Source organism: Garra rufa, chromosome 15, assembly GCF_049309525.1.
Source record: "Garra rufa chromosome 15, GarRuf1.0, whole genome shotgun sequence".
NCBI classification, from domain to species: Eukaryota; Metazoa; Chordata; class Actinopteri; order Cypriniformes; family Cyprinidae; genus Garra; species Garra rufa.
Window position 1 is genome coordinate 39,963,004 of NC_133375.1, and position 15,414 is coordinate 39,978,417.

Genomic DNA, 15,414 nt, shown 5'->3' on the forward strand with positions numbered 1-15,414 from the left:
GACTGCGGTGAAATATGACCTGTACATGTTCTTTAAAGTATCGTGAGATTTTCCTAATAAGGAAATGTACAAGTATTAAATGATAATGTGAGGTGTGTGTAATGGATTAAGTCTTTAAAGTACATAACTCTGAATCAGGAAATATTCCTCATCTTGTTTTATCTTAGATAAATAATTCTTTAGAAATGACTCATGTTTGTGTGATTGTGTTTCAGGTGGGGTATGTGTGATGGTATGTGAGTGTTTACCATGGTACAGAAGAAACTCTGGCTTCTGAATGTCACCGTCGCGGCCGCCCTCTCTTTACTGCGTAAGTACTTCTGCCTTCTCCTGCTAAACCTGGTCTAAAATTACAAGGTATTTGGACCCTTCGTTCACTTAAACGTGTGAAAGTCATTGCATTAGAACAAGTGTCTGTATCTGCACATCTCAAATGCCGCAACTGAGTTTTGGTGATCTTTTGGTCAAATGTTTTGCATATAATGTGTGTTTGTGCTATCTTTATTTGTAATAAATTACACTTTCTTTTATATTTTATGCAATCCAATGACATTCCAACTTTTTTTAATTGTAGTACAATACTTTTTAGGGCATCTGAAATTATAGTGTTTATTAAAATTTTTAATAAGCTCTTATATATTTTCAGTTTGCTATTTATTTATTTATTTTTTAAAGATTGGTCCTTTTTATTATATATATATACAGTATATATATATATATATATATATATATATATATATATATATATATATATATATATATATATATATATATATATGTGTGTGTGTGTGTGTGTGTGTGTGTGTGTGTGTATATATATATATATATATATATATATATATATATATATATATATGTATATGTCTATATGTTTTTAGAGTGGGCCATTATGTGCTTTTTATGTGGTTTTGTCATTTTTATGTATACTTTTTTTTTATTATTTAATGGAATTTTAGTACTTCAGCCTAATCTTATTTTATTTCTGTTATTTGCCAATGCAATCTGTCTAAATTTCATTTAAGTATTATAGTATTTATTACAGTTTTGAATAAGCTTTTTATGTATTTTCAGTTTTTAATTTAGTCCATTTTTAATTTAATTTAATTTTTATTTTAAAGAATGGGCCACTATGTGCTTTTGTAGTTTTTATTACAATTCTTTTAAATATATTTCTATTTCAATTTAATGTGATTTTAGTACTTCAACCTATATTTTCAGTTTTCAATTTACTCAATTTTTGTTTCATTTTTATATATATTTTTTTTTTTTCAGCTGGTCCATTTTGTGCTTTTGTCATTTTTATTACATTTTAAAAAATGTATTTATTTTTATATTTAACTTTAATGTGATTTTAGTACTTCAACTTATTTCAGTTTTTTTTTCCAAAGCAACATTTCTAAATTTCATTGAAGTATTATATTATTTATTACAAATTTGAATAAGCTTTTATATATTTTCAGTTAATTATGTGCTTTTGTCATTTTTATTATTACGTTTTTTTTTTTAAATATATAATTATAGTTGAATTTAATTTTTAGTACTTAAATCTAATTTTATTTTATTTCAGTTATTTGCCAAGTTAACATTTTAAAATTTGGTTGACATATTATACTAATCATTACAATTTTGAATAAGCTTTTATATATTTTCAGTTTTCGATTTAGTCAATTTTAGTTTCAGTTTAATTTTTTTTTAAGAGCTGCTCCATTATAAGTGCATTTAGTACTTAAGCCTAATGTTATTTTATTTTAGCTATTTGCCAAAGCAACATTTCTAAATTATATTAAAGTGTTATAATATTTATTTAAAAATGTTATATGTTTTTATATATTTTCAGTTTCCAATTTTAGTTTCAATTTTAGGTTTTTTTTTTCCAGCTGGTCCATTATGTACTTTTTTATGTGCTTTTGTCATTTGTTTTTACAGTTTTTTAAAGTCTATTTCTATTTAAATTCAGTGTAATTTTAGTACTTCAAATTATTTACTTATTTACCAAGGCTGCACTTTTAATTAGGGCCCGAGCACCGATGGTGTGAGGACCCTATTGGATCTGCTCCGTTTATTATTATTATTAGGGCCCGAGCACCGATGGTGTGAGGACCCTATTGGAATTGCTCCGTTTATTATTAGGGCCCGAGCACCGATGGTGTGAGGACCCTATTGGATCTGCTCCGTTTCTTATTAGGGCCCGAGCACCGATGGTGTGAGGACCCTATTGGATCTGCTTCGTTTATTAGGGCCCGAGCACCGATGGTGTGAGGACCCTATTGGATCTGCTTCGTTTATTATTATTATTATTATTCTTCTTCTCCGGAATGAATCGCATTTTTGAGGGCCTAAACATACCCGAAAACTCATGAAACTTTGCACACACATCAAACCTGGCGAAAATGGATGTCTGATATGGGTTTCAGAGATGGGTGTGGCAAAACGGCTCGATAGCGCCACCTTTACACGTTCCGCGGTGTGCGCTTTCAGCTATGATTCACGTACATGCATGAAAATCGGTACACACATGTATCTCACCAATACCTACAAAAAAGCCTCCTGGGACAAAATCCGAAACCCAACAGGAAGTCGGTTATTATTAATTTTCTTAGCAAAATTTGTGTCATTTTTGCCATTTTCAGGCGTCGTACTTGAACGAACTCCTCCTAGAGATTTACTCCGATCAACAGCAAATTTGGTGAGTCTAATCTAAAGCCCTTTGTGACGTTAAATTGTGAAGATCTAGAGTTTTCATCAGAGGGTGTGTCCGTGGCGGCCTCGCAAATTTCGATGTTTCGCCATGAAAAAGGAAGTTGCTATAACTTAGGCATAAAATGTCCGATCTGTCCCAAACTTCACATGTGTGATAACACTCCTGACCTGATGACATCTACATATCCATATTCAGTTATAGTCATAGCGCCACCTGCTGGCAACAGGAAGTGTCATGCTGTACTCTACCACCAACTCCTCCTAGAGATTTATACAGATCAACACCAAAATCGGTCAGTCTAATATAAAGGCCTTAGAGATGTTAAATTGTGAAGATCTTGAGTTTTCGGTAAAGGGCGTGTCCGTGGCGGCCTGACAAATTTCGAGGTCTCGCCATGGATATAAAACTTGTTATAACTCAGCCATAAAATGTCCGATTTGCCTCAAACTTCACATATTCGATAAGAGTCCTGGCCTGAACACATCTGAAGGCCAATATTCTATTATAATCACAGCGCCACCTGTTGGCAACAGGAAATGACTTGTATCAAACTCCTCCTAGAAATTTATTGATATCAACATTATATTTGGTCAGTCTGATCTAGAGGCCTTAGAGATGTTAAATTGTGAAGATCTTGAGTTTTCGTTAAAGGGCGTGTCTGTGGCGGCGTGACAAAGTTTGATGTTTCGCCATGGGCATAGAAGTTGTTATAACTCAGCCATAAAATGTCCGATCTGCCTCAAACTTCACAGGTTTGGTAAGAGTCCTGGCCTGAAGACACCTAAAGGCCAATATTCAGATATTATCATAGTGCCACCTGTTGGCAGCAGGATATATCATATCTTTCACTAACTCAAACATACCAAGGTCAATCTGCACCAAACTTCATATGTTTGATGAAAGTGGTGGCCTGAACACATCTACATGCCAATAATCAGTTATAGGCATAGCGCCACCAGCTGGCAGCAGGAAATTTGGCACATTTAAGTGACTTTGACATATTTCTCCTATTTTTACTGTATTAAAAGCATACTACCCACCATTTGCTGTGTTCCTAAAGCCACCGGTCGGCGATGAGCCCGTGTGCGAGGGCCCGTTCATCGCTGCTTGCAGCTTTAATTATTATTATTATTATTCTTCTTCTCCGGAATGAATCGCATTTTTGAGGGCCTAAACATACCCGAAAACTCATGAAACTTTGCACACACATCAAACCTGGCGAAAATGGATGTCTGATATGGGTTTCAGAGATGGGTGTGGCAAAACGGCTCGATAGCGCCACCTTTACACGTTCCGCGGTGTGCGCTTTCAGCTGTGATTCACGTACATGCATGAAAATCGGTACACACATGTAGCTCACCAATACCTACAAAAAAGCCTCCTGGGACAAAATCCGAAACCCAACAGGAAGTCGGTTATTATTAATTTTCTTAGCAAAATTTGTGTCATTTTTGCCATTTTCAGGCGTGGTACTTGAACGAACTCCTCCTAGAGATTTACTCCGATCAACAGCAAATTTGGTGAGTCTAATCTAAAGCCCTTTGTGACGTTAAATTGTGAAGATCTAGAGTTTTCATCGAAGGGCGTGTCCGTGGCGGCCTCGCAAATTTCGATGTTTCGCCATGAAAAAGGAAGTTGCTATAACTTAGGCATAAAATGTCCGATCTGTCCCAAACTTCACATGTGTGATAACACTCCTGACCTGATGACATCTACATATCCATATTCAGTTATAGTCATAGCGCCACCTGCTGGCAACAGGAAGTGTCACGCTGTACTCTACAACCAACTCCTCCTAGAGATTTATACAGATCAACACCAAAATAGGTCAGTCTAATATAAAGGCCTTAGTGATGTTAAATTGTGAAGATCTTGAGTTTTCGGTAAAGGGCGTGTCCGTGGCGGCCTGACAAATTTCGAGGTCTCGCCATGGATATAAAACTTGTTATAACTCAGCCATAAAATGTCCGATTTGCCTCAAACTTCACATATTCGATAAGAGTCCTGGCCTGAACACATCTGAAGGCCAATATTCTATTATAATCACAGCGCCACCTGTTGGCAACAGGAAATGACTTGTATCAAACTCCTCCTAGAGATTTAATGATATCAACATTATATTTGGTCAGTCTGATCTAGAGGCCTTAGAGATGTTAAATTGCAAAGATCTTGAGTTTTCGTTAAAGGGCGTGTCCGTGGCGGCGTGACAAAGTTTGATGTTTCGCCATGGACATAGAAGTTGTTATAACTCAGGCATAAAATGTCCGATCTGCCTCAAACTTCACAAGTTTGGTAAGAGTCCTGGCCTGAAGACACCTAAAGGCCAATATTCAGATATTATCATAGCGCCACCTGTTGGCAGCAGGATATATCATATCTTTCACTAACTCAAACATACCAAGGTCAATCTGCACCAAACTTCATATGTTTGATGAAAGTGGTGGCCTGAACACATCTACATGCCAATAATCAGTTATAGGCATAGCGCCACCAGCTGGCAGCAGGAAATTTGGCACATTTAAGTGACTTTGACATATTTCTCCTATTTTTACTGTATTAAAAGCATACTACCCACCATTTGCTGTGTTCCTAAAGCCACCGGTCGGCGGTGAGCCCGTGTGCGAGGGCCCGTTCATCGCTGCTTGCAGCTTTAATTATTATTATTCTTCTTCTCCGGAATGAATCGCATTTTTGAGGGCCTAAACATACCCGAAAACTCATGAAACTTTGCACACACATCAAACCTGGCGAAAATGGACGTCTGATATGGGTTGCAGAAGTGGGTGTGGCAAAATGGCTCAATAGCGCCACCTTTACACGTTCCGCGGTGTGCGCATTCAGCTGTGATTCACGTACATGCACGCAAATCGGTACACACATGTAACTCACCAATACCTACAAAAAAGCCTCCTGGGACAAAATCCGAAACCCAACAGGAAGTCGGTTATTATTAATTTTCTTAGCAAAATTTGTGTCATTTTTGCCATTTTCAGGCGTCATACTTGAACGAACTCCTCCTAGAGATTTATTCGGATCAACACCAAATTTGCAGAGTCTAATCTAAAGCCCTTTGTGACGTTAAATTGCGAAGATCTAGAGTTTTCATCAGAGGGCGTGTCCGTGGCGGCCTCGCAAATTTCGATGTTTCGCCATGAAAAAGGAAGTTGCTATAACTCAGGCATAAAATGCCCGATCTGCCCCAAACTTCACATGTGTGATAACACTCCTGACCTGAAGACATCTACATGCCCATATTCAGTTTTACTCATAGCGCCACCTGCAGGCACCAGGAAGTGTCATGCTGTACTCTGCAACAAATTCCTCCTGGAGATTTAATCAGATCAACACCAAAATCGGTCAGTCTAATAAAAAGGCTTTAGCGATGTTAAATTGCGAAGATCTTGAGTTTTCGTTGAAGGGCGTGTCCGTGGCGGCCTGGCAAATTTCGTGGTCTCGCCATGGATATAAATCTTGTTATAACTCAGCCATAAAATGTCCGATTTGCCTCAAACTTCACATGTTCGATAAGAGTCCTGGCCTGAACCAATCTGAAGGCCTATTTTCTATTATAATCACAGCGCCACCTGTTGGCAACAGGAAATGACTTGTACCAAACTCCTCCTAGAGATTTAATGATATCAACATTATATTTGGTCAGTCTGATCTCGAGGCCTTAGAGATGTTAAATTGTGAAGATCTTGAGTTTTCGATAAAGGGCGTGTCCATGGCGGCCTGACAAAATTTGATGTTTCGCCATGGACATAAAAGTTGTTATAACTCAGCCATAAAATGTCCGATCTGCCTCAAACTTCACATGTTTGGTAAGAGTCCTGGCCTGAAGACATCTAAAGGCCAATATACAGATATTATTATAGGGCCACCTATTGGCAGCAGGATATATCATATCTTGCACTAACTCACACATACCAAGGTCAATCTGCACCAAACTTCATATGTTTGATGAAAGTGCTGGCCTGAACACATCTACATGCCAATAATCAGGTATAGGCATAGCGCCACCAGCTGGCAGCAGGAAGTTTGGCACATTTAAGTGACTTTGATATATTTTTCCTACATTTACTGTATTAAAAGCATACTGCCCACCGTTTGCCGTGTTCCTAAAGCCACCGGTCGGCGGTGAGCCCGTGTGCGAGGGCCCGTTCATCGCTGCTTGCAGCTTTAATTATTATTATTATTCTCAAAATGAATCGCATTTTTGAGGGCCTAAACATACCCGAAAACTCATGAAACTTTGCACACACATCAAACCTGGCGAAAATTTACGTCTGATATGGGTTGCAGAAGTGGGTGTGGCAAAATGTCTCGACAGCGCCACCTTTAGACGTTCAGCGGTGTGCGCTTTCAGCTGTGATTCACGTACATGCACGGAAATCGGGACTCACATGTAACACACCAATACCTACAAAAAAGCCTCTTGGAGCAAAATTTTACACCCAACAGGAAGTCGGTTATTTTTCATTTTCTCAGCAAAATTTGTGTCATTTTTGCCATTTTCAGGCTTCGTACTTGAACGAACTCCTCCTAGAGATTGATTCGGATCAATGCCGAATTTGGTGAGTCCAATCTAAAGCCCTTTGTGACGTTAAATTGCGAAGATCTAGAGTTTTCATCGGAGGGCGTGTCCGTGGCGGCCTCGCAAATTTCGATGTTTCGCCATGAAAAAGGAAGTTGCTATAACTTAGGCATAAAATGTCCGATCTGTCCCAAACTTTACATGTGTTATAACACTCCTGACCTGATGACATCTAAATGCCTATATTCAGTTATAGTCATAGCGCCACCTGCTGGCAACAGGAAGTGTCATGCTGTACTCTACAACCAACTCCTCCAAGAGATTTATGCAGATCAACACCAAAATCGGTCAGTCTAATATAAAGGCCTTAGTGATGTTAAATTGTGAAGATCTTGAGTTTTCGGTAAAGGGCGTGTCCGTGGCGGCCTGACAAATTTCGAGGTCTCGCCATGGATATAAAACTTGTTATAACTCAGCCATAAAATGTCTGATTTGCCTCAAACTTCACATATCCGATAAGAGTCCTGGCCTGAATACATCTGAAGGCCAATATTCTATTATAATCACAGCGCCACCTGTTGGCAACAGGAAATGACTTGTATCAAACTCCTCCTAGAGATTTAATGATATCAACATTATATTTGCTCAGTCTGATCTAGAGGCCTTAGAGATGTTAAATTGTAAAGATCTTGAGTTTTCGTTAAAGGGCGTGTCCGTGGCGGCCTGACAAAGTTTGATGTTTCGCCATGGACATAGAAGTTGTTATAACTCAGCCATAAAATGTCCGATCTGCCTCAAACTTCACAGGTTTGGTAAGAGTCCTGGCCTGAAGACACCTAAAGGCCAATATTCAGATATTATCATAGCGCCACCTGTTGGCAGCAGGATATATCATATCTTTCACTAACTCAAACATACCAAGGTCAATCTGCACCAAACTTCATATGTTTGATGAAAGTGGTGGCCTGAACACATCTACATGCCAATAATCAGTTATAGGCATAGCGCCACCAGCTGGCAGCAGGAAATTTGGCACATTTAAGTGACTTTGACATATTTTTCCTATTTTTACTGTATTAAAAGCATACTACCCACCATTTGCTGTGTTCCTAAAGCCACCGGTCGGCGGTGAGCCCATGTGCGAGGGCCCGTTCATCGCTGCTTGCAGCTTTAATTATTATTATTATTCTTCTCCAAAATGAATCGCATTTTAGAGGACCTAAACATTCCCGAAAACTCACAAAACTTTGCACACACATCAAACCTGGCGAAAATTTACGTCTGATATGGGGTTCAGAAGTGGGTGTGGCAAAATGGCTCGACAGCGCCACCTTTAGACGTTCAGTGGTGTGCGCTTTCAGCTGTGATTCACGTACATGCACGGAAATCGGTACACACATGTAACACACCAATACCTACAAAAAAGCCTCTTGGAGCAAAATCCGGAACCCAACAGAAAGTCGGTTAATATTAATATTCTCAACAAAATTTGTGTCATTTTTGCCATTTTCAGGCGTCGTAATTGAACGAACTCCTCCTAGAGATTTATTCGGATCAAAGCCAAATTTGGTGAGTCTAATCTAAAGCCCTTTGTGACGTTAAATTGCGAAGATCTAGAGTTTTCATCAGAGGGCGTGTCCGTGGCGGCCTGGCAAATTTCGATGTTTCACCATAAAAAAGGAAGTTGCTATAACTCAGGCATGAAATGTCCGATCTGCCCCAAACTTCACATGTGTGATAACACTCCTGACCTGATGACATCTACATGTCCATATTCAGTTATACTCATAGCGCCACCTGCTGGCAACAGGTAGTGTCATGCTGTACTCTGCAACAAACTCCTCCTAGAAATTTATACAGATCAACACCAAAATCGGTCAGTCTAATATAAAGGCTTTAGTGATGTTAAATTGCGAAGATCTTGAGTTTTCGTTGAAGGGCGTGTCCGTGGCGGCCTGACAAATTTCGAGGTCTCGCCATGGATATAAAACTTGTTATAACTCAGCCATAAAATGTCCGATTTGCCTCAAACTTCACATGTTCGATTAACGTCCTGACCTGAACACATCTGAAAGCCAATATTCTGTTATAATCACAGCGCCACCTGTTGGTAACAGGAAATGACTTGTAGCAAACTCCTCCTACAGATTTAATGATATCAACATTAAATTTGCTCAGTCTGATCTAGAGGCCTTAGAGATGATAAATTGTGAAGATCTTGAGTTTTCGTTAAAGGGCGTGTCCGTGGCGGCGTCACAAAGTTTGATGTTTCGCCATGGACATAGAAGTTGTTATAACTCAGCCATAAAATGTCCGATCTGCCTCAAACTTCACAGGTTTGGTAAGAGTCCTGGCCTGAAGACACCTAAAGGCCAATATTCAGATATTATCATAGCGCCACCTGTTGGCAGCAATATATATAATATCTTCCACTAATTCAAATATACCAAGGTCAATCTGCACTAAACTTCATGTGTTTGATGAAAGTGCTGGCCTGAACACATCTACATGCCAATAATCAGTTATAGGCATAGCACCACCAGCTGGCAGCAGGAAATTTGGCACATTTAAGTGACTTTGAAATATTTCTCCTATTTTTACTGTATTAAAAGCATACTACCCACCATTTGCTGTGTTCCTAAAGCCACCGGTCGGCGGTGAGCCCGTGTGCGAGGGCCCGTTCATCGCTGCTTGCAGCTTTAATTTAAATTGTATCTATTAATTATATTTTATTTTATTTCAGCATATTTTCAGTTAAGGATTTTAATAGTTTTAGTATTAGTAAACAATAAAAACTATAAGGGAAACTGTAATTGTTCTTTGAAGCCATGAACAAGCTATATTTAGCATTATTTAATTACAAAATATGTTTTGGAAAAAAAAAGCAATCATGACTTTAGCACATAGGCGTTGCCACTTCTTGTCTTATATCAAAACAAAAGAATACCTTGGTTGAAGGTCAGACTGTTATAAATAAATAGTGATTGAAACCATGAGTTATGTTGCTTTTCATAAAAGTGACCTGCCAACTGGCCAACAGTTTGTCTACTTGTTAAAGCCAATTTTATCTGGCAAGTGTTAATTTTGGGTACTGCATATTCTGCTCCACTGTAAATAATTTTTTTTCTTTTTTCTTTCAACATTGAGTTTTTCCAAGCCCTCTCCATTCTCACTCTATCATTCACACCGTCTGTTATCCATCCATTTGTGTCTGTTTTCTCTCTCTCCATGATTCCTCTGCTGGTGTTTATAGACCTGACCATAATATCACAGCACACCAGGGTTTAGTTCAGCCTGTTTACTCACAGAGCACATTTAGTGCAGGGGTTAATTCCCGTTCGTTAGCGAACAGACGGCACTCTATGTTCCTTATGGCACACAAGCAATCCCAGGACAAGCGAGAACGTTTGTGATGTTTGAGCTGGTGTTTAGGAGCAAAGACCCCAAACATTTGGGGGGGAAAGGGGATCAAATCCTCCCTGTAAAAAAATGAAATCTGCAAATCCGGATTTAGATCAGTCTGGGATTTAGATTTCCCTTCTCTCAAGGCACGGGGTGTGGGAGTCTGTGAGGGGTGGCTGGCCATGTGTGCGCCTCAGGGGGTCTCGGGGCTGAGGGAGGGTTGTGGTTCTGTCAGAGAGCATCGTTTTTGAGAGATTACCCCTAATCGCAGACGAGACGAGGAGCATGGGGCCGCTCAAGCACGAGGGGTGCAAAACTGGCCCAACGGGTTTGCATCTCGTGAATTTGACAGTCTACAGACATTTCTTACAGTTTAGTGTGTAAATAAGGGAATCTCACAAAAATTAATTGTCCCGTCTATATTTCCTCCCTGAAAATTTAAGTATGTTTTTGTTTTTTGGACCTTTTTTTTTCTAAATTCTCATTACCATACTGCAAAAAAAACCTGTACTACTATTTGAGAGAAAAAAAATGTGTAAAATGAAATAATCTTACAAAAAAACAAACATTAAATGTACCAGCCATATTTCCCCTGTGAAGAAAATAAAGTATGATTTTATTTTATTTTATTTTATTTTATTTTATTTTATTAGGAAAAATACAAACAAAACAAAAAAGCTATCTCTCACAGTTTAGTGTGTAAATGGGGTAATCCCACAAAAAAAAAAAAAAAAAAATAGATAAATAAATAAATACATACATCATGCATGAATAAAAACATAAAATGTCCCGGCCATATTTCCTCCTAAAAAAAATAAAAATAAATTAAGTATGTTTTTTGGACCTTTTATTATTATTTTTTTTTTATTTTTTTTTTTTTTGCTATACTGCAAAAACAAATCTGTAATGCAACAAAAAAAAAAAGCTGAATTATTTATATATGTGATGTATTTGTAAAGTATAGATTACAGTAGTGTTGTACTTTAAGTTTAATGTACAGGATGATTTATTAATGTAGTAAGGTAACAATTTTATTTTGGCATTAATTTTCTTATGAAATAAAAAAAACTATATTATTATTATGTTTATAATATATAATGAGTGATATAATTATTTGTGTATTAATATAATTATTTTAAATTTATATAAAATAGTATTTTCTTTAAACATTTTTATATAAATTATGTTTTATTTTATTTTGTGATGTAATATCAACCTGTTTTTTTGTGATATTCACTCTAATGAGGCTTCTTTTGTCTGTCTGGGAGAGAAAGTGTCTCAGACTGAGGCGTCCGTCATATTAACATGCTGTATGTTAATTTACATGCATGTCATCTCCTCTGCACCCTGCCCCCCTTAATCTGGATTTGCATTCGCCCCCATTTAGTGTGTGTTTTTGTGACATCTCCTTCTTCTCTTTTGTGTCTTGTTTTTCTCAGTCACGCTCTCATTTTCCATCTCGCATTCTCTTCTGGCTCTCATTCCTGTCTGTATCGTATCACGCCTCTCTTGCTTTCTCCAGGACATCAGAACTGCTGGTTTTATCTAGGGCTGCACGATAGGTCGTTTCAGCATCGTCATCGCGATGTACGCATGCGCGATAGTCACATCGTGGCAGTCACGATGCAGGGCAAAAAAAAAAAATTATGTGTGTCTGATTTTAAAATGTACTTTCTATATTTCTAAACTTTCTATTCACGGATCTATATTTGTCTAAAATAAAGTAATTAACTCATATTTAAGGGTTCTTTAAAAACTACAATGCACACGTTGCTTCACCTACTTCATGCATGCAGTCTCTGCGCGCGCATGGCAAAATGAGCGCGGGACGGGAGAAAAGCGCCGAAATGGAAGATTTGGTCGCAAAAAGAAACGCAACGTCGGTCATATGGAAGTATTTTGGATACAAAAGGGATGCTGCTGACCAAAAACAGGTGCTTTGTCAGGAGTGCCTGGCAGATGTTGCCACAACTCGCGGAAACACTACGAATTTAAGGGACCGTTCACATGTCGCGCCTAAAAACGCGTGGAAAACGCTAGGCGCGTCGCGTTCTCCTTCTTTCCAAAGCGCTCTGTAACTTGAGTGGCAGAGTGGCGTCTGCCGTTGCTAAGCAACCGTGACCCGCGCTCTCCTACAGACGTGAAAGTTTCAGCAAAGATATATAAACAAAGATAAATGGATTTCCAAAACTAAAAATTGCTTGCAGTAGCTCTGCTGCTAAAAAATGTTATCCCTGTAACAGCTTTGATCAGCTGTTCCTCCATCTTGGCTAATGCTGCCTTCATTTGCTATCGTAATTATGGTAAATACCAAAATCCGACATCTAAATTGCACATGAACACCCACTCACGTTGTAATTTCCACTGGAAAGCTCGAAATTTTTTATGATACCCGAGTTGCCGAGATGGGATAAACTTTGACCTTTCAACATGGCGGACAGCAACGAAACTATACTGAATGATAAGCATTGCGTGATGTTAAAAGTTCTCTGCTGTTTAGTTGATTAGTTTGCAGCCCCCATAATGCTGGGGCATAAAGGATTTTAATAACGTCGCTATTTAAACGTAGTGTTGTCTTTAAAAATACCGTTAAGAGAAGATGCTAGCTCGTCGTGGCTCGCCTCCAGTAGGGTGCTGTGCGGTACAGTGTTCTGAAGGAGGCAGTTTTCTCATGTTATTTTATTCGGTCTGTTTTACCAAAGTAGCATGTGAGGACAAATTGCGAGTTCGCCATGTTTCTCTTCACTACGACAACAAAAGCACCTGAACACTACACACTGGTAATTTCCACTTCACAAGTGGAAAGCATCATCTTTCCCATATCACATGAAGGCAGCATAAGCTTTTAAAGTTTTTCGTGAAAGGAAGAAGCTGATTTCCCTTTCATCAGGGTAAAAGAAACATTCATTATTAATTTCATATTAGAGCCTTGATTTGCCTGAATTGACAGTGAATAAGGTGAGTCAAACTGTTTATGAAACTACCCAAAATAAGCTTTAAAAAGTATTTTATTTCAGGGTTTTGATTATACTGTACTTTTACTTTTTTATTCTTTGAAAATGCTTACAAAATTACCCCAATTATTCTTGAATTATTATTTGATTTTTATGCAGTTCAAAACAACCTGATGAACATAAATGAATTTGTACACATCGCAATATATATCGCAAGAAAAAAATATATCGCAATGTAATTTTTCCCCAATATCGTGCAGCCCTAGTTTTATCATTAAGTACACAGTGTAAAGGAAGTACTTGCCTCTAGTGACAAATATTGGTGTTTTACACCCTGTGGATTTGATCTATGCACTGTGAGTGCAAACAGAAAACACATGTCAGATGACAAATGCTGTGTTTGTTATTTGTTCCTCGTGATGTATTGCTTTTCTGCTGACTATTTTAGGAACTAAATTAATTTACCTTAAATTGTGTTTCTGACTTGCATTACTTTGTCAAAATAAGTGCCTTGTCATATGACTGTAGCCACTTCTCTCCCTGCTGAAAAGACCAAAACAATGGCCTCCTAAACCAACTTCACCAGCTTTATTAACTTCAACATGCCTATGTTCATTCACCATCTATTTTTATATAATAAATCACATTTAAATATGAATACATATATAGGTGTAAATATTTTACATGTACTGATCCAGCCGAAAAACAGCATAACTTGACCCGCACTAACCAGCAGAAATCCATCCTGACCAACTGTAAACCAAAATAAATCTATCTGGACCAGTTCAAAACTGCCACTAACCAGAATAAATCAGTCTAGATCAGCACTTAACATTATAAATCCTTCTAGACCAGCTAGACTAGTTTAAAACCACCACTAAACAGCATAAATCAGTCTAGGCCAGCACTAACCAGCGGAAATATATCTAGCAGAAATCTCTAAACCACAACAAATTATTCTGGATCAGCTCAAAACCAGCATAAAACCATCTAGACCAGCACTAACCCACATACATTCATATGGACTAGCTTTAATCCAATGTAAATCAGTCTGGAGCAGCATAAAACCACCACTAACCTGCATAAATGAGTCTAGGCCAGGACTAACCAGCAGAAATATAATTGGACCAACTCTACCACAATAAATAAATCTGGACCAGCTCAAAACCAGCATTAAACCGTCTATACATACATCTATACAAACATCAGAACATCCATCCATCTGGACTAGCTTTAAACCAACATAAATCAGTCTGGAGCAGCACAAAACCACCACTAAGCCTCATAAATAAGTCTAGACCAAAACTAACCAGTCCATCTGGACCAAATCTAAGCCAGAATAAATCAGTCTGGACCAGTTTAAAACCACCGCTAATTACCAAAAAAACTGTCTAGACCAGCACTAACCTGCATACATCCATCTGGACTAGCTCTAAACCATCATAAATCAGTCTGGAGCAGCACAAAACCACCACCAACCTGCTTAATCAGTCTAGACCAGCACTAACCCGCATACATCCATTTGGACTAACTTTAAACCAACATAAATCAGTCTGGATCAGCTCAAAACCATAAATAACCTACCATAAAACAATCTAGACTAGCACTTACCTACATCCATCCATCTGGACTAGCTCTAAACCAACATAAATCAGCCTGGAGCAGCACAAAACCACCACTAACCAGCATAAATCAGTCTAGACCAGCACTAATAACCAGTGGAATCCAGTCCATCTGGACCAAATCTAAGCCTGAAAAAAAAAACAGTCTGGACCAGTTTAAAACCACCGCTAATTATCAAAAAACTGTCTAGACCAGCACTA

At 38.2% G+C, this 15,414-nt stretch overlaps 1 protein-coding gene across 1 annotated transcript in view; it reads left to right on the forward strand.

The window, feature by feature from the left end:
• The first annotated feature begins 249 nt into the window (after window positions 1-249).
• igsf9b (immunoglobulin superfamily, member 9b) overlaps window positions 250-15,414 on the forward strand; it is a 64,485-nt gene continuing 49,320 nt past the window's right edge. The window contains exon 1 of the mRNA XM_073819891.1: window positions 250-310. Within this exon, the coding sequence (XP_073675992.1) occupies window positions 250-310 (61 nt within the window). The remainder of the gene's footprint in view (window positions 311-15,414) is intronic.